The sequence below is a fragment of the Salvelinus namaycush genome, chromosome 28, assembly GCF_016432855.1.
Source record: "Salvelinus namaycush isolate Seneca chromosome 28, SaNama_1.0, whole genome shotgun sequence".
NCBI classification, from domain to species: Eukaryota; Metazoa; Chordata; class Actinopteri; order Salmoniformes; family Salmonidae; genus Salvelinus; species Salvelinus namaycush.
The window spans coordinates 273,270-291,848 of record NC_052334.1 but is presented as its reverse complement, the minus strand read 5'-3'; the positions used below and the strand labels follow the sequence as shown (position 1 = coordinate 291,848).

Sequence of the window (18,579 nt, the reverse complement as noted above, 5' to 3'; positions counted from 1 at the left end):
ATATAGTACAGAGAATGATTTATTTCAGCTTTTATTTCTTTCATCACGTTCCCAGTGGGTCAGAAGTTTACATACACTCAATTAGTATTTGGTAGCATTGCCTTTAAATGGTTTAACTTGAGTCAAATGTTTTGGGTAGCCTTCCACAAGCTTCCCACAATAAGTTGGGTGAATTTTGGCCCATTCCTCCTGACAGAGATGGTGTAACTGAGTCAGGTTTGTAGGCCTCCTTGCTCGCACACGCTTTTTCAGTTCTGCACAAATGTTCTATAGGATTGAGGTCAGGGCTTTGTGATGGCCACTCCAATACCTTGACTTTGTTGTCCTTAAGCCATTTTGCACAACTTTGGAAGTATGCTTGGGGTCATTGTCCATTTGGAAGACCCATTTGCGACCAAGCTTTAACTTCCTGACTGATGTCTTGAGATGTTGCTTCAATATATCCACATACTTTTCTTACCTCATGATGCCATCTATTTTGTGAAGTGCACCAGTTCCTCCTGCAGCAAGCCCCCCACAACATGATGCTGCCACCCCGTGCTTCACGGTTGGGATGGTGTTCTTCGGCTTGCAAGCCTCCCATTTTTCCTCCAAAAAACGATGGTCATTATGGCCAAACAGTTCTATTTTTGTTTCATCAGACCAGAGGACATTTCTCAAAAAGTCGATCTTTGTCCCCATGTGCAGTTGCAAACCGTAGTCTGGCTTTTTATGGCGGTTTTGGAGCAGTGGCTTCTTCCTTGCTGATCGGCCTTTCAGGTTATGTCGATATAGGACTCGTTTACTGTGGATATAGATACTTTTGTACCTGTTTCCTCCAGCATTTTCACAAGGTCCTTGCTGTTGTTCTGGGATTGATTTGCACTTTTCACACCAAAGTACGTTCATCTCTAGGAGACAGAACGCGTCTCCTTCCTGAGCGGTATGACGGCTGCGTGGTCCCATGGTGTTTATACTTGCGTACTATTGTTTGTACAGATGAACGTGGTACCTTCAGGCGTTTGAAAATTGCTCCCAAGGATGAACCAGACTTGTGGAGGTCTACAATTTTTTTTCTGAGGTATTGGCTGATTTCTATTGATTTTCCCATTATGTCAAGCAAAGAGGCACTGAGTTTGAAGGTAGGCCTTGAAATACATCCACGGGTACACCTCCAATTGACTCAAATGATGTCAATTAGCCTATCAGAAGCTTCTAAAGCCATGACATCATTTTCTAGAATTTTCCAAGCTGTTTAAAGGCACAGTCAACTTAGTGTATGTAAACTTCTGACCCACTGGAATTGTGAAACAGTGAATTATAAGTGAAGTAATCTGTCTGTAAACATTTGTTGGAAAAATGACTTGTGTCATGCACAAAGTAGATGTCCTAACCGACTTGCCAAAGCTATAGTTTGTTAACAAGAAATTTGTGGAGTGGTTGAAAAACTCGTTTTAATGACTCCAACCTAAGTGTATGTAAACTTCTGACTTCAACTGTAGCTGTGACTCTCACTCAATTAACAGCTGTCCATTTCTGACAAAAAGTTCCCACAGCCAGGCCTTAGGGGGGAGCTCTCCTGCCTGGTGTTACACTGTAATAGTTCCTACGTGTAACATAATTATGGTTCCTACCTCTCCTCCAGCCAGCGCTGGTCCTGTCCCTCCTGCCAGCCCTCTGGAGGGCTCTCCTGCCTGGTGTTACACTGTAATAGTTCCTACCTGGTGTAACATAATTATGGTTCCTACCTCTCCTCCAGCCAGCGCTGGTCCTGTCCCTCCTGCCAGCCCTCTGGAGGGCTCTCCTGCCTGGTGTTACACTGTAATAGTTCCTACCTGGTGTAACATAATTATGGTTCCTACCTCTCCTCAAGCCAGCGCTGGTCCTGTCCCTCCTGCCAGCCCTCTGGAGGGCTCTCCTGCCAGGCGTTGAAGTAACGGATGATCCCTGGATGTTCCAGCTTGGCCAGAGCTTTCACCTCTCTCATCACCTTCTCCCTGGCTAGCTCTCTGTTGGGTAAGAGGCGGTCAATACACTAGCGGGTTTAGTCCACACGGGTACTTCGTTTGAAACGATGCTGAAGCCGTTACCTGTTGGGAAGGCGGATCCTCTTGATAGCATAGTTGCAGTCGTCCACCTGGTTCCGAGCCTCAAACACGACACCAAACCCTCCTCGACCCAGACATTGTACCGGCTCAAAGTCTGTCAGGTACCTGGGACACAGACAGAAGAGGATGACTCTATTTGCGAATGGACACAGAGATTTGACCCAGTATGAATACTGGGGGGGGGCTATCAGCTACTATACAGTATGAATACTGGGGGGGGCTATCAGCTACTATACAGTATGAATACTGGGGGGCTATCAGCTACTATACAGTATGAATACTGGGGGGGCTATCAGCTACTATACAGTATGAATACTGGGGGGGGGGCTATCAGCTACTATACAGTATGAATACTGGGGGGGGGGCTATCAGCTACTATACAGTATGAATACTGGGGGGGCTATCAGCTACTATACAGTATGAATACTGGGGGGGGCTATCAGCTACTATACAGTATGAATACTGGGGGCTATCAGCTACTATACAGTATGAATACTGGGGGGGGCTATCAGCTACTTTACAATATGAATACTGGGGGGGGGCTATCAGCTACTATACAGTATGAATACTGGGGGGGGGGGGCTATCAGCTACTATACAGTATGAAACTGGGGGGGGGGCTATCAGCTACTATACAGTATGAATATCTGGGGGTGGCTATGGGGGGGCTATCAGCTACTATACAGTATGAATATGGGGGGTATCAGCACTGTACATATGATAGGGGGGGGCTATCAGCTACTATACAGTATGGATACTGGGGGGCTATCAGCTACTATACAGTATGAATACTGGGGGGGCTATCAGCTACTATACAGTATGAATAACTGGGGGGGCTATCAGCTACATACGTATGAATACTGGGGGGGGGGCTATCAGCTACTATACAGTATGAATACTGGGGGGGCTATCAGCTACTATACACTATGAATACTGGGGGGCTATCAGCTACTATACAGTATGAATACTGGGGGGGCTATCAGCTACTATACAGTATGAATACTGGGGGGGCTATCAGCTATATACAGTATGAATACTGGGGGGGCTATCAGCTACTATACACTATGAATACTGGGGGGGGCTATCAGCTACTATACAGTATGAATACTGGGGGGGCTATCAGCTACTATACAGTATGAATACTGGGGGGGGGCTATCAGCTACTATACAGTATGAATACTGGGGGGGCTATCAGCTACTATACACTATGAATACTGGGGGGCTATCAGCTACTATACAGTATGAATACTGGGGGGGGGGCTATCAGCTACTATACAGTATGAATACTGGGGGGGCTATCAGCTACTATACAGTATGAATACTGGGGGGGGCTATCAGCTATATAAAGGAGAAATGGGGGGGCTATCAGCTACATACAGTATGAATACTGGGGGGGCTATCAGCTACTATACACTATGAATACTGGGGGGGCTATCAGCTACTATACAGTAGAATACTGGGGGGGCTATCAAGTACTATACAGTATGAATAACTGGGGGGCGTATCAGCTACTATACAGTATGAATACTGGGGGGCTATCAGCTACTATACAGTATGAAATAATGTTTCAAGATGGGCGCTACCAGCTACTATACAGAACGACTACTACTATGAAACTGGGGGCTACGAGCTATCACTACTATACAGTATGAATACTGGGGGCACAGTGGTATACAGCTAACTTAATCACAGTATGAATACAAGTATGAATACTGGGGGCAGCTATATCAAGCCTATCAACTACTATACAGTATGAATACTGGGGTGACATAACTCAGAAACTACATACTACACAGTATGAATACTGGGGGGGCAAAATCATATGAACTATGCATATACAGCTATCTGTAAATTATGGGGGCGCTTATCAAGCATATACACCATATGTATACAGTATGAATAGACTGGGGCTATCAGCTACTATAACAGTATGAATACGGGGGGGGCTATCAGCGTACTATCTTACAGTATGGAATACTGGGGGGGCTAATCAGGCTACATATACAGTATAGAATACTGGGGGAGGCTTGAGTACAGCTACTATACAGTATGAATACTGGGGGCTAAGCTACACTATACAGTATCATGCAACATATGAATACTGGGGGGGTGCATCAGTACTAAATACAGCTATGCATAGAATAGGGGGGGCTATCAGCTACTATACAGATAATAATAACTGGGGGGGCTCACAGCGTCTACTAACAGTAGAGGTAACTGGCATGAGGTGGGAACTATCAGCTACTATAACAGTATGAATACTGGGGGGGCTATCAGCTACTATACAGTAATGAATACTGGGGGGGGCTAATACAAGCGTACTCAAGTATTACAGTCATAGAATACTGGGGGGGGGCGCTATCAGCTACTATACAGTATGAATACTGGGGGGGGCTATCAGCTACTAGAATACAGTATATGAATAATGGGGGGGGGGGGCTATCAGCTACTATACAGTATAGAATAATACTGGGGGGGGGCTATAACAGTCACTATACAGTATGGACTATACTGGGGGGGCTTATCAGACTACAACTATACAGTATGAATAGTGGGGGGGGCTATCAGCTACTATCATACTATAAAGTACTGGGGGGGGTATCAGCTCATCAGCTACTCAGTACCATGAATACTGGGGGGGCTATCAGCTACTATACAGTATGATAACTGGGGGGGGGGCTATCAGCTACTATACAACTAATAGAACTACTGGTGGGGGGGCTATCAGCTACTCAATATAACAGTATGAATACTGGGGGGGGGGCCTAAAATACAGCTATCCTATACATCTATGAATACTGGGGGGCTATCAGCTACAATATACAGTATTAATACTGGGGGGGGCATCAGCTACTATACGTATGAATACTGGGGGGGGCTATCAGCTACTCATAACAGTATGAATAACTGGGGGGGCTATCAGCTACTTACAGTATGAATACTGGGGGTACTTATCAGCTACTATACAGTAATATGAATACTGGGGGCTATCAGCTACTATACAGAGATACTGGGGGCTATCAGCTACTATACAGATGATAGAATACTGTGGGGGGGCTATAGCTACTATACAGTATGAATACTGGGGGGGGGCTATCAGCTACTATACATATGAATACTGGGGGGGGCTATCAGCTACTATACAGTATGAATACTGGGGGGGGGGCTATCAGCTACTAATACGTATGAATACTGGGGGGGGCTATCAGCTACTATACAGTAGAATACTGGGGGGGGGCTACAGTACTATACAAGTATGAATACTGGGGGGGCTATCAGCTACTATACAGTATGAATACTGGGGGGGGGGCTATCAGCTACTATACAGTATGAATACTGGGGGGCTATCAGCTACTATACAGTATGAATACTGGGGGGGCTATCAGCTACTATACAGTATGAATACTGGGGGGGCTATCAGCTACTATACAGTATGAATACTGGGGGGGCTATCAGCTACTATACAGTATGAATAACTGGGGGGGTATCAGCTATATACAGTATGAATACTGGGGGGGCTATCAGCTACTATACAGTATGAATACTGGGGGGGGGCGATCAGCTACTATACAGTAGAATACTGGGGGGGGGGGGGCTATCAGCTACTTTCTGACATTTCACATTCTTAAAATAAAGTGGTGATCCTAACTGACCTAAAACAGGGAATTTTTACTAGGATTAAATGTCAGGAATTGTGAAAAACTGAGTTTAAATGTATTTGGCTAAGGTGTATATAAACTTCCGACTTCAACTGTATATTTCTAGATCTTCTTGTCTTCATCTTGTTTAATGATGGTTGAAGCCATTTCCATTCCTGAAGTATGATGTATGTATGAAGTAGGATGATGGCGATCATAATATTCCTCTCCTCTCTCTCAGCACTACCGACTGGCCACTGAGCTCCCCCGACCACATGGAGGTGCTCTCTGTCAAAGTGCCCATCTCTTCTGTCTCCAGCCCTGTGAGTTCTGTGTCTGGCCTGGGCGGGGCCTTCATGACTGACCACGACCAATCCATGCTCTCCAGATCTGCAGGCGGGGCCATGGGATTTGGCTGTGGGGCAATGGACTTCAGAGTCGGGACTGACCTCCCCTTCCCCTTGCTGATTGGTCAGGACAGTATGATGTCAGAGCTGGATAGCCAACCAGACGCGGAGGCCTCGACTTCAGACACGCCCCACTCCTTTGAGCTATGCCCCCCCCGCGGCCCCAGCGACTGCACCTCGTCCTCCTTTGACATCGTGTTCGAGGACTCGGGCTGCGACCGTGACGCCGACCCTGACCCTGAGGTCATGACCCCCTCAGAAGCCTCCGGATTGGCCAGTACCCCACTCACTGAAAAGGCTAGCTCCTCCTCCTCCCACACCAGAAGAGCCGACCCTTTCCCCGTACCCGTCCCACCCTCCTCCCCCTCCATCCCTCCCTCCTCCTCTCCTCCGCGCCCCACCTCCCTCTGCCTGGCCCCAAGTCCCTCCCGGACCCCCCCAACCCTGCGGCCCCAGCCCTCTCCTAAGGTGTACCTGTACATTCAGATGCAGCTGTGTCGTAAAGACACCTTGAAGGATTGGATGTCTCAGAGATGTCTGCCTGAACACAGGGAACATTCTCAGTGTCTGGGCATATTCCTGCAGATCTCTGAGGCCGTTCACTTCCTCCACAGCAAGGGCCTGATGCACAGAGACCTCAAGGTGAGGACGTAGACACAGGTACACACACAGGTACACACACAGGTACACACACAGGTACACACACAGGTACACACACGTAGGAATGAAGACGCATGCACACACAGGCGTACACACACCCGACGGACACACACCCACACAATCCCCAGCCCTACCTTCACCAGTATCTAACAATTCCCTCTCTCCCCCTCCTCTTCTCTCTCCTCGCCTCTCTCCTCTCTTTCTCCTCTCCTCTCACCTCCTCTCTCTCCTGCTTCACTCTCCTCCTCTCTCCCTCTCCTCTCCTCTCTTCTCCTTCTCTTTCTTCTCTCCCCCTCCTCTCCTCTCTTCTCCTTCTCTCTCTCCTCTCCCCCTCCTCTCCTCTCTTCCTCTCCTCTCTCCCCCTCCTCTCCTCTCTTCTCCTCCTCTCTACTCTCTTCCCCTCCTCTCCTCTCTCCCCCTCCTCTCTCCCCCTCTCCTCTCTTCCTCTTTCCTCTCTCCCCCTCCTCTCCTCTCTTCTCCTCCTCTCTCTCCTCTCTCCCCCTCCTCTCTCCCCCTCTCTTCCTCTTTCCTCTCTCCCCCTCCTCTCCTCTCTTCTCCTCCTCTCTCTCCTCTCTCCCCCTCCTCCTCTCACCACCTCTCTCCTCTCTACCCCTCCTCTCTCCCCCTCCTCTCCTCTCTTCTCCTCCTCTCACCACTTCTCTCCTCTCTCCCCCTCCTCTCTTCCTCTCTCCTCTCTCCCCCTCCTCCTCTCACCACCTCTCTCCTCTCTCCCCCTCCTCCTCTCACCACCTCTCTCCTCTCTTCTCCTCCTCTCACCTCCTCTCTCCTCCAGCCCTCCAATATCTTCTTCACAGTGGATGATGTGGTGAAGGTTGGAGACTTTGGTCTGGTGACAGCCATGGACCAGGAAGAGGATGAGGATGATTCAGGACCCCTAACTCCCATGCCCAGCTATGCCCGTCACACGGGACAAGTCGGCACCAAACTATACATGAGCCCAGAGCAGGTATGACCGAACAGACACTAAATGACCAAAAGTATGTGGACACCTGCTCGTCGAGCATCTCATTCCAAAATCATGGTCATTAATATGGAGTTGGTCCCCCATTTGCTGCGATAACAGCCTCCACTCTTCTTGGAAGGTTTTCCTCTAGATGTTGGAACATTAGTGAGGTCGGGCATTGATGTTAGGTGATTAGGCTCGCAGTCGGCGTTCCAATTCATCCCATAGGTGTTCGGTGGGGTTGAGGTCAGGGCTCTGTGCGGGCCAGTCTTGTTCTTCCACACCGATCTCAACAAACATTTCTGTATGGACCTCGCTTTGTTCACAGGGGCATTGTCATGCTGAAACAGGAAAGGGCCTTCCCCAAACTGTTGCCACAAAGTATGCTGTAGCGTTATGATTCCCCTTCACTGGAACTAAGGGACCCGAACCATGAAAAACATCCCCAGACCATTATTCCTCCTCCACCAAACATTACAGTTGCCTCTATGCATTCGGGGCAGGTAGCGTTCTCCTGGCATCCGCCAAACCCAGATTCGTCCGTCGGACTACCAGATGGTGAAGTGTGATTCATCACTCCAGAGAACGTGTTTCCACTGCTCCAGAGTCTAATGGTGGCGAGCTTTACACCACTCCAGCCGACGCTTGGTATTGCGCATGGTGATCTTAGTCTTGTGTGCGGCTGCTCTGCCATGGAAACCCATTTCATGAAGCTCCCGACAAACAGTTATTGTGTTGACGTTGCTTCCAGAGGCAGTTTGGAACTCGATAGTGAGTGTTGCAACCGAGGACAGACGAGCTACGTGCTTCAGCACTCTGGAGCTGGTGTGGTCTACCACTTTGCGGATAAGCCGTTGTTCCTCCTAGATGTTTCCACTTCACAATAACAGCCCTTACAGTTGACCGAGGCAGCTCTAGCAGGAAAGAAAGTTGACTAACTGACTTGTTGGAAAGGTGGTATCCTAGGACGGTGCCACGTTGAAAGTCACTGAGCTCTTCAGTAAGGCCATTTTACTGCCAATATTTGTCTGTGGAGAAGGAATGGCTATGTGCTCGATTTTATACACCTGTGTGACTGAAATGGCCGAAGCCACTAATGTTAAGTGGTGTCCACATACTTTTGCATATACAGTGCCCTCGGAAAGACCTGGTTCACCCCGACCTGGTTCACCCCGACCTGGTTCACCCCGACCTGGTTCACCCCGACCTGGTTCAACCCGACCTGGTTCACCCCGACCTGGTTCACCCCGACCTGGTTCACCCTGGTGTGGTTTCATCCTAGCTCACCCTGTCCTGGTTCAACCCGACCTGGTTCAACCCTGGTGTGGTTTCATCCTAGCTCACCCTGTCCTGGTTCAACCCGACCTGGTTCAACCCGACCTGGTTCACCCCGACCTGGTTCACCCTGGTGTGGTTTCATCCTAGCTCACCCTGTCCTGGTTCAACCTGGTTCAACCCGACCTGGTTCAACTCTGGTGTGGTTTCATCCTAGCTCACCCTGTCCTGGTTCAACCCGACCTGGTTCAACCCGACCTGGTTCAACCCGACCTGGTTCAACCCGACCTGGTTCAACCCTGGTGTGGTTTCATCCTAGCTCACCCTGTCCTGGTTCAACCCGACCTGGTTCAACCCGACCTGGTTCAACCCGACCTGGTGTGGTTTCATCCTAGCTCACCCGGTCCTGGTTCAACCCGACCTGGTTCAACCCGACCTGGTTCACCCCGACCTGGTTCACCCTGGTGTGGTTTCATCCTAGCTCACCCTGTCCTGGTTCAACCCGACCTGGTTCAACCCGACCTGGTTCAACCCGACCTGGTTCACCCCGACCTGGTTCAACCCGACCTGGTTCACCCCGACCTGGTTCAACCCGACCTGGTTCACCCTGGTGTGGTTTCATCCTAGCTCACCCTGTCCTGGTTCAACCGACCTGCTACACCCTGGTGTGGTTCATCCTAGCTCACCCGGTCTATCTGTGTCTTAACCTGTACTCTCACAAAGTGGATATCTACTCTGTTACCCTGACCTGTTGTCTCTCTCTTCTCCAGCTGTCTGGGGACCTGTACTCTCACAAAGTGGATATCTACTCTGTTACCCTGACCTGTTGTCTCTCTCTTCTCCAGCTGTCTGGGGACCTGTACTCTCACAAAGTGGATATCTAGTCTGTTACCCTGACCTGTTGTCTCTCTCTTCTCCAGCTGTCTGGGGACCTGTACTCTCACAAAGTGGATATCTACTCTGTTACCCTGACCTGTTGTCTCTCTCTTCTCCAGCTGTCTGGGGACCTGTACTCTCACAAAGTGGATATCTACTCTGTTACCCTGACCTGTTGTCTCTCTCTTCTCCAGCTGTCTGGGGACCTGTACTCTCACAAAGTGGATATCTACTCTCTGGGTCTGATCCTGTTTGAACTGCTCTGTCCCTTCAGGACACAGATGGAGAGAGTCAGGGTGAGTACCACTATATAACACTATATAACACCCACCAGGGTGAATAGTACTATATAAAAACTCACCGGGGTGAATAGTACTATATAATACTATATAACACCCACCAGGGTGAGTAGTACTATATAATACTATATAACACTATATAACACTATATAACACCCACCAGGGTGAGTAGTACTATATAACACTATATAATACCCACCAGGGTGAGTAGTACTATATAACACTATATAACATCCACCAGGGTGAGTAGTACTATATAACACTATATAACACCCGGGGTGAATAGTACTATATAAAAACTCACCGGGGTGAATAGTACTATATAACACCCACCAGGGTGAATAGTACTATATAAAAACTCACCGGGGTGAATAGTACTATATAACACCCACCAGGGTGAATAGTACTATATAAAAACTCACCGGGGTGAATAGAACTATATAAAAACTCACCGGGGTGAATAGTACTATATAAAAACGCACCACTACAGTATTGTCTATGGTATCATGTTTATCTCCTGACAAGTTATATATTGTCTATGGTATCATGTTTATCTCCTGACAAGTTATATTGTCTATGGTATCATGTTTATCTCCAGACTGAAGTTATATATTGTCTATGGTATCATGTTTATCTCCTGACTGAAGTTATATATTGTCTATGGTATCATGTTTATCTCCAGACTCTGACTGATGTCCGAGGGCTGCAGTTTCCTGCTGTCTTCTCCAAGAACAACGTCCAGGAGGTAAGTAGTGTATATCTGCTGTCTGTCTGACGCCTCCTACTGTCCCTGCTGTCTGTCTGTGATGCCTCCTACTGTCTCTGATGTCTGTCTGAAGCCTCCTACTGTCTCTGCTGTCTGTCTGACACCTCCTACTGTCTCTGATGTCTGTCTGACGCCTCCTACTGTCTCTGATGTCTGTCTGACGCCTCCTACTGTCTCTGCTGTCTGTCTGACGCCTCCTACTGTCTCTGCTGTCTGTCTGACGCCTCCTACTGTCTCTGCTGTCTGTCTGACGCCTCCTACTGTCTCTGCTGTCTGTCTGACGCCTCCTACTGTCTGTGCTGTCTGTCTGACGCCTCCTACTGTCTGTGCTGTCTGTCTGACGCCTCCTTCTGTCTCTGCTGTCTGTCTGACGCCTCCTTCTGTCTCTGCTGTCTGTCTGACGCCTCCTACTGTCTCTGCTGTCTGTCTGACGCCTCCTACTGTCTCTGCTGTCTGTCTGACGCCTCCTACTGTCTCTGCTGTCTGTCTGACGCCTCCTACTGTCTCTGCTGTCTGTCTGACGCCTCCTACTGTCTCTGCTGTCTGTCTGACGCCTCCTACTGTCTCTGCTGTCTGTCTGATGCCTCCTACCGTCTCTGCTGTCTGTCTGACGCCTGCTACCGTCTGTGCTGTCTGTCTGACGCCTCCTGCTGTCTGTCTGGCGCCTCCTACTGTCTTCCTACTGTCTGTGCTGTCTGTCTGACGCTTCCTACTGTCTGTGCTGTCTGTCTGACGCCTCCTACTGTCTCTGCTGTCTGTCTGGCGCCTCCTACTGTCTTCCTACTGTCTCACGCCTCCTACTGTCTTCCTACTGTCTCTGCTGTCTGTCTGACGCCTCCTACTGTCTCTGCTGTCTGTCTGGCGCCTCCTACTGTCTTCCTACTGTCTCTGATGTCTGTCTGACGCCTCCTACTGTCTCTGCTGTCTGTCTGACGCCTCCTACTGTGTCTGCTGTCTGTCTGATGCCTCCTACCGTCTCTGCTGTCTGTCTGACGCCTGCTACTGTCTGTGCTGTCTGTCTGACGCCTCCTGCTGTCTGTCTGGCGCCTCCTACTGTCTTCCTACTGTCTCTGCTGTCTGTCTGACGCTTCCTACTGTCTGTGCTGTCTGTCTGACGCTTCATACTGTCTGTGCTGTCTGTCTGACGCCTCCTACTGTCTGTGCTGTCTGTCTGACGCCTCCTACTGTCTGTGCTGTCTGTCTGACGCCTCCTGCTGTCTGTCTGGCGCCTCCTACTGTCTTCCTACTGTCTCTGCTGTCTGTCTGACGCCTCCTACTGTCTCTGCTGTCTGTCTGGCGCCTCCTACTGTCTTCCTACTGTCTCTGCTGTCTGTCTGGCGCCTCCTACTGTCTTCCTACTGTCTGTGCTGTCTGTCTGACGCCTCCTACTGTCTCTGCTGTCTGTCTGGCGCCTCCTACTGTCTTCCTACTGTCTCTGCTGTCTGTCTGGCGCCTCCTACTGTCTTCCTACTGTCTCTGCTGTCTGTCTGACGCCTCCTACTGTCTCTGCTGTCTGTCTGGCGCCTCCTACTGTCTTCCTACTGTCTCTGCTGTCTGTCTGGCGCCTCCTACTGTCTTCCTACTGTCTCTGCTGTCTGTCTGACGCCTCCTACTGTCTCTGCTGTCTGTCTGGCGCCTCCTACTGTCTTCCTACTGTCTCTGCTGTCTGTCTGGCGCCTCCTACTGTCTTCCTACTGTCTCTGATGTCTGTCTGACGCCTCCTACTGTCTCTGCTGTCTGTCTGACGCCTCCTACTGTCTTCCTACTGTCTCTGCTGTCTGTCTGACGCCTCCTACTGTCTGTGCTGTCTGTCTGACGCCTCCTACTGTCTGTGCTGTCTGTCTGACGCCTCCTACTGTCTGTGCTGTCTGTCTGACGCCTCCTACTGTCTGTGCTTCTATCTCCTGGTCAAAATGGAGAATTAAATAACAGGTGAAAACACTGTTACAAAGCTTGATACAATAATATCATAGATGGAATAAAATACAATCATGGCATGAAATGTACTACTCTTAAGAAATGAATAAGTATTTTATCTGATCAGTTGGGTATGTTTTGATATTGATCGTCGTGATCAGATCGTAGTGTGTGGTGTCATGTACCCTGATGTGTTTCTCCTGTGTACTCTAGCTGGGCATGGTCCGTAGCATGTTGTCCCTTAACCCGGCCGAGCGTCCTGAGGCTGCTGACATCACAGAGGAGCCTCTGTTTCAGGAACTGGAAGTCCCGTGTCGCCTTGCGGTCCGACAACGATCCCGGACATACAGCGCCTCGTCAGCCGGATGGCCTGCGCGTACCTCTATTGCCTCTTCCTGAACACACACACACACACACACACACACACACACACACACACACACACACACACACACACACACACACACACACACACGCCAGTCACCCCTGTTCCCCCATTCCCAGTCGAATGCCAGACAGAACCTCCTCATCACACCTTCTCCCTCTTACACACCACCAAAGAGACCCTGTAGGACATCTCTCTCACATCCTTCCCATCGGTAACCCTTCTACGGTAACCCTACTACGGTAACCCTACTACGGTAACCCTACTACGGTAACCCTACTACGGTAACCCTACTACGGTAACCCTACTACGGTAACCCTACTACGGTAACCCTTCTACGGTAACCCTACTACGGTAACCCTACTACGGTAACCCTACTACGGTAACCCTACTACGCTAATTCTACTACGGTAACCCTACTACGCTAATTCTACTACGGTAACCCTACTACGCTAATTCTACTACGGTAACCATTCTACAGTAACCCTTCTACGGAAACCCTTCTACGGTAACCCTTCTACGGTAACCCTACTACGGTAACCCTACTACGGTAACCCTTCTACGGAAACCCTTCTACGGAAACCCTTCTACGGTAACCCTACTACGGAAACCCTTCTACGGAAACCCTTCTACGGTAACCCTGCTACGGTAACCCTTCTACGGTAACCCTGCTACGGTAACCCTTCTACGGTAACCCTACTACAGTAACCCTCTTCTACGGAAACCCTTCTACGGAAACCCTTCTACGGTAACCCTTCTACGGTAACCCTTCTACGGTAACCCTTCTACGGTAACCCTTCTACGGTAACCCTTCTACAGTAACCCTCTTCTACGGTAACCCTTCTACGGTAACCCTTCTACGGTAACCCTTCTACGGTAACCCTACTACAGTAACCCTCTTCTACGGAAACCCTACTACGGTAACCCTTCTACGGTAACCCTACTACAGTAACCCTTCTACGGTAACCATTCTACAGTAATCCTACTACGGTAACCCTCTTCTACGGTAACCCTCTTCTACGGTAACCCTGCTACGGTAACCCTACTACAGTAACCCTTCTACGGTAACCCTCTTCTACGGTAACCCTCTTCTACGGTAACCCTTCTACGGTAACCCTTCTACGGTAACCCTTCTACAGTAACCCTCTTCTACGGTAACCCTCTTCTACGGTAACCCTTCTACGGTAACCCTTCTACGGTAACCCTCTTCTACGGTAACCCTCTTCTACGGTAACCCTGCTACGGTAACCCTACTACAGTAACCCTTCTACGGTAACCCTCTTCTACGGTAACCCTCTTCTACAGTAACCCTCTTCTACAGTAACCCTCTTCTACGGTAACCCTCTTCTACGGTAACCCTTCTACGGTAACCCTTCTACAGTAACCCTCTTCTACGGTAACCCTCTTCTACGGTAACCCTCTTCTACGGTAACCCTCTTCTACGGTAACCCTCTTCTACAGTAACCCTCTTCTACGGTAACCCTCTTCTACGGTAACCCTCTTCTACAGTAACCCTCTTCTACAGTAACCCTCTTCTACGGTAACCCTCTTCTACGGTAACCCTTCTACGGTAACCCTCTTCTACGGTAACCCTTCTACGGTAACCCTCTTCTACAGTAACCCTCTTCTACGGTAACCCTCTTCTACGGTAACCCTACTACAGTAACCCTTCTACGGTAACCCTCTTCTACGGTAACCCTCTTCTACGGTAACCCTGCTACGGTAACCCTCTTCTACGGTAACCCTTCTACGGTAACCCTCTTCTACAGTAACCCTCTTCTACGGTAACCCTTCTCCCACACTGTTTGTTTATTCAATCTCTCCCTCGTGTTGAACCCTGTTACCATATCAACCATATCTAGATGACACCTTGTTCTAACATGAACTGTCCTTAACAACTGGTAACTAGTACTGACAACTAGTACTGGCAACTAGTACTGGCAACTAGTACTGAGAACTGGAGGCTGAGACAGAAAAGCCTGACTTGTGAGAGACGTGTTCCTGCTAGTCCTCTTTAAGATGATTTAAATGTATTGCTTAGGCCTTAGGAGGTTTGTGAGGTGTGTGTGAACTGCCTTGGACCAGGAGACCTGCTCTGACCTCCACTAGAATGAATTCATGAATGGTGCTGGGTTTCTATAGGTAATGATGGGGATCACAGGGCTGTCCGGACTAACAAATTCTCATGCTTTCTTTATGTTTGTTGTAAATGTAGAAAGTGAACTCTGTTTAAGTTGCTAGCCAGAGCAGGACAATGATTTTCCAAAATGTTCTCCCTGCCAATTTTGTAAATAAGTAAACAAAAAAAATGTCAAATGATTGTATGTTGTTAAAAGAGAAGGTGTGGTCACACCTGTGTATATAGTGACTGAGACTGTAATACGGTTCCATTGCTTTGTAAATGGCACAGACAGAATGAAGCATTGTGATGTCCGATGATGGGAGAGAGATGCTAGCTGTACTTTATCGCTAGCTGAATGTGACCCGGTCTCTTAAGCCCGGAGGACGCTGTGTCTATCTAAGGAATAGAATGGAGAGTGGTCGTATTTCTGAGATAACTGTCACCTAGGGGCCAGATTCAATCCGATCACGTATGGTCCTCTCTGCACGTTTTAAAGGCAATATTCCCATGTTTGCGTCGACCACATTCACGGAAAACGCTCCGTATGTTGGTTTTGTTGTTGTTTTCCCACCTTTATTTAACCAGGTTTATTTAACCAGGTTTATTTAACCAGGTTTATTTAACCAGGTAGGCCAGTTGAGAACAAGTTCTCATTTACATGTTGTCATCTCATGTTGGCTTGATTAGAACTTGCTCTATAACGCGGATCTTCCTCAGTCTGAATTTAATTTAGGCCCTGAACAAGAATGAACTGATTCTAAGTTGAGGAGGACCTCCCAATAACATGTTGGGTCTGATACCTTTCATTATGTGATAAACACCATGTTTTCTCCTCTGGACAGGAGAGCACTGCTTTAGAAAAGTCTTATCAAGTCCTTGTTACTCTTATCACTGATAATTGTAATGTACTATAATTATTGTTTTATCAATTGTACTTTTTCTAATGATTTTTGAAAGGCTTTTTTGATATAATCCTGCAAGCTTTTTTTGATTACTGTAAAGTTTGTCTTTTGACTGAAGAAGCTGATAAATTTACAACAGCAGAGATCTGGTTCTGTTGAGTTAGATCTGGTTCTGTTGAGTTAGATCTGGTTCTGTTGAGTGGAGATGAGAGTCTGCTGAGTAGATCTGGTTCTGTTGAGTTAGATCTGGTTCTGTTGAGTGGAGATGAGAGTCTGCTGAGTAGATCTGGTTCTGTTGAGTTAGATCTGGTTCTGTTGAGTTAGATCTGGTTCTGTTGAGTGGAAATGAGAGTCTGCTGAGTAGATCTGGTTCTGTTGAGTTAGATCTGGTTCTGTTGAGTTAGATCTGGTTCTGTTGAGTTAGATCTGGTTCTGTTGAGTGGAGATGAGAGTCTGCTGAGTTAGATCTGGTTCTGTTGAGTTAGATCTGGTTCTGTTGAGTGGAGATGAGAATCTGCTGAGTTAGATCTGGTTCTGTTGAGATGAGAGAGAGTCTGCTGAGTTAGATCTGGTTCTGTTGAGTTAGATCTGGTTCTGTTGAGTTAGATCTGGTTCTGTTGAGTTAGATCTGGTTCTGTTGAGTGGAGATGAGAATCTGCTGAGTTAGATCTGGTTCTGTTGAGTGGAGATGAGTCTGCTGAGTTAGATCTGGTTCTGTTGAGTGGAGATGAGAGAGAGTCTGCTGAGTTAGATCTGGTTCTGTTGAGATGAGAGTCTGCTGAGTTAGATCTGGTTCTGTTGAGATGAGAGAGAGTCTGTTGAGTTAGATCTGGTTCTGTTGAGTGGAGATGAGAGAGAGTCTGCTGAGTTAGATCTGGTTCTGTTGAGTTAGATCTGGTTCTGTTGAGTGGAGATGAGAGAGAGTCTGCTGAGTTAGATCTGGTTCTGTTGAGTTAGATCTGGTTCTGTTGAGATGAGAATCTGCTGAGTTAGATCTGGTTCTGTTGAGTTAGATCTGGTTCTGTTGAGTGGAGATGAGAATCTGCTGAGTTAGATCTGGTTCTGTTGAGTGGAGATGAGAGAGAGTCTGCTGAGTTAGATATGGTTCTGTTGAGTTAGATCTGGTTCTGTTGAGTGGAGATGAGAGAGAGTCTGCTGAGTTAGATATGATTCTGTTGAGTTAGATCTGGTTCTGTTGAGTTAGATCTGGTTCTGTTGAGTTAGATCTGGTTCTGTTGAGTGGAGATGAGAGTCTGCTGAGTTAGATCTGGTTCTGCTGAGTTAGATATGGTTCTGCTGAGTTAGATCTGGTTCTGTTGAGTGGAGATGAGAGTCTGCTGAGGTTTGGTCAAAATAAAATCACTTATTTTAGATTTTTTTATAACCCAAACTGGGTTGAACCAAATGGAACCAATAAGGCTGAAACAACAGGGAGGGACCTCGCTAAACTTGTCCAATTAAAAAAATCTCTGGTTTCCCATTGCAAAACGTTTTGCTACGGTGTGCACTAATGAATACACCCCTGGTTTAAATGTTCAGACTAGATCAAGTTCTTACAGTTTATAACCTTTTTCCTTTGACCTACTGTATCCGAGTCCCAGCAAAGAGGGTTGTTTTATTTGTATTCATGTTTTACGGACTATATGAAGGAATTACCGTTCTCTGACTTTTTGCCTTCAAACTCTGAGAACATCTGCAGCAATGACCTAAATTGTATTTCTGTCTGTCTGAAATCAAGATTTTCCAAGACCTTTAGATAGTACTGTCATCTCTGCTTTTAGTTCTAGAGGTAGTGTTATAAATGACAACTATAGTTGAATTAGTTTATAAGATCGTTATCTAACGGATGTTAAGTTTTTCTGTCTCTTCCACCCTCCTTCTCTCCTCTCTTCTTCTCTCCTCTCCTTCTCTACTCTCTTCTTCTCTCCTCTCTTCTTCCCTCCTCTCTCCTTCTCTCCTCTCTTCTTCTCTCCTCTCTTCTTCTCTCCTCTCTTCTTCTTCTCCTCTCTTCTTCTCTCCTCTCTTCTTCTCTACTCTCTTCTTCTCTCCTCCCTTCTTCTCTCCTCTCTTCTTCTCTCCTCTCTTCTTCTCTCCTCTCCTTCTCTCCTCTCTCCTTCTCTCCTCTCTTCTTCTCTCCTCTCTTCTTCTCTCCTCTCTTCTTCTCTCCTCTCTTCTTCTTCTCCTCTCTTCTTCTCTCCTCTCTTCTTCTCTCCTCTCTTCTTCTCTCCTCTCTTCTTCTCTCCTTCTCTCCTCTCTTCTTCTTCTACTCTCTACTTCTCTCC

The 18,579-nt window shown here is 47.8% G+C and overlaps 2 protein-coding genes across 3 annotated transcripts; one reads left to right on the top strand and one right to left on the bottom strand.

The window, feature by feature from the left end:
• Positions 1-1,433: 1,433 nt before the first annotated feature.
• LOC120022965 (eukaryotic translation initiation factor 2-alpha kinase 3-like) lies at positions 1,434-6,001 on the bottom strand. The gene is made up of 3 exons (XM_038966924.1): positions 5,972-6,001; positions 2,070-2,260; positions 1,434-1,988 (listed from the first exon to the last, which is right to left on the bottom strand). The coding sequence occupies exons 1-3, from the start codon at positions 5,999-6,001 to the stop codon at positions 1,838-1,840; spliced, it is 372 nt and encodes a 123-aa protein (XP_038822852.1). The 3' UTR covers positions 1,434-1,837.
• On the top strand, positions 5,847-18,052 carry eif2ak3 (eukaryotic translation initiation factor 2-alpha kinase 3). Of its 2 annotated transcripts, XM_038967783.1 has the most exons (5): positions 5,884-6,773; positions 7,585-7,758; positions 10,101-10,202; positions 10,888-10,950; positions 13,102-18,052. In XM_038967783.1, the coding sequence occupies exons 1-5, from the start codon at positions 6,000-6,002 to the stop codon at positions 13,285-13,287; spliced, it is 1,299 nt and encodes a 432-aa protein (XP_038823711.1). In that variant the 5' UTR covers positions 5,884-5,999; the 3' UTR covers positions 13,288-18,052. The 2 variants fall into 2 exon arrangements, with proteins under 2 accessions (XP_038823712.1, XP_038823711.1); XM_038967784.1 differs by lacking the exons at positions 10,101-10,202; positions 10,888-10,950; positions 13,102-18,052 and adding an exon at positions 9,801-10,094 and having other exon boundaries at positions 5,847-6,773.
• The last annotated feature ends 527 nt before the right edge of the window (positions 18,053-18,579 follow it).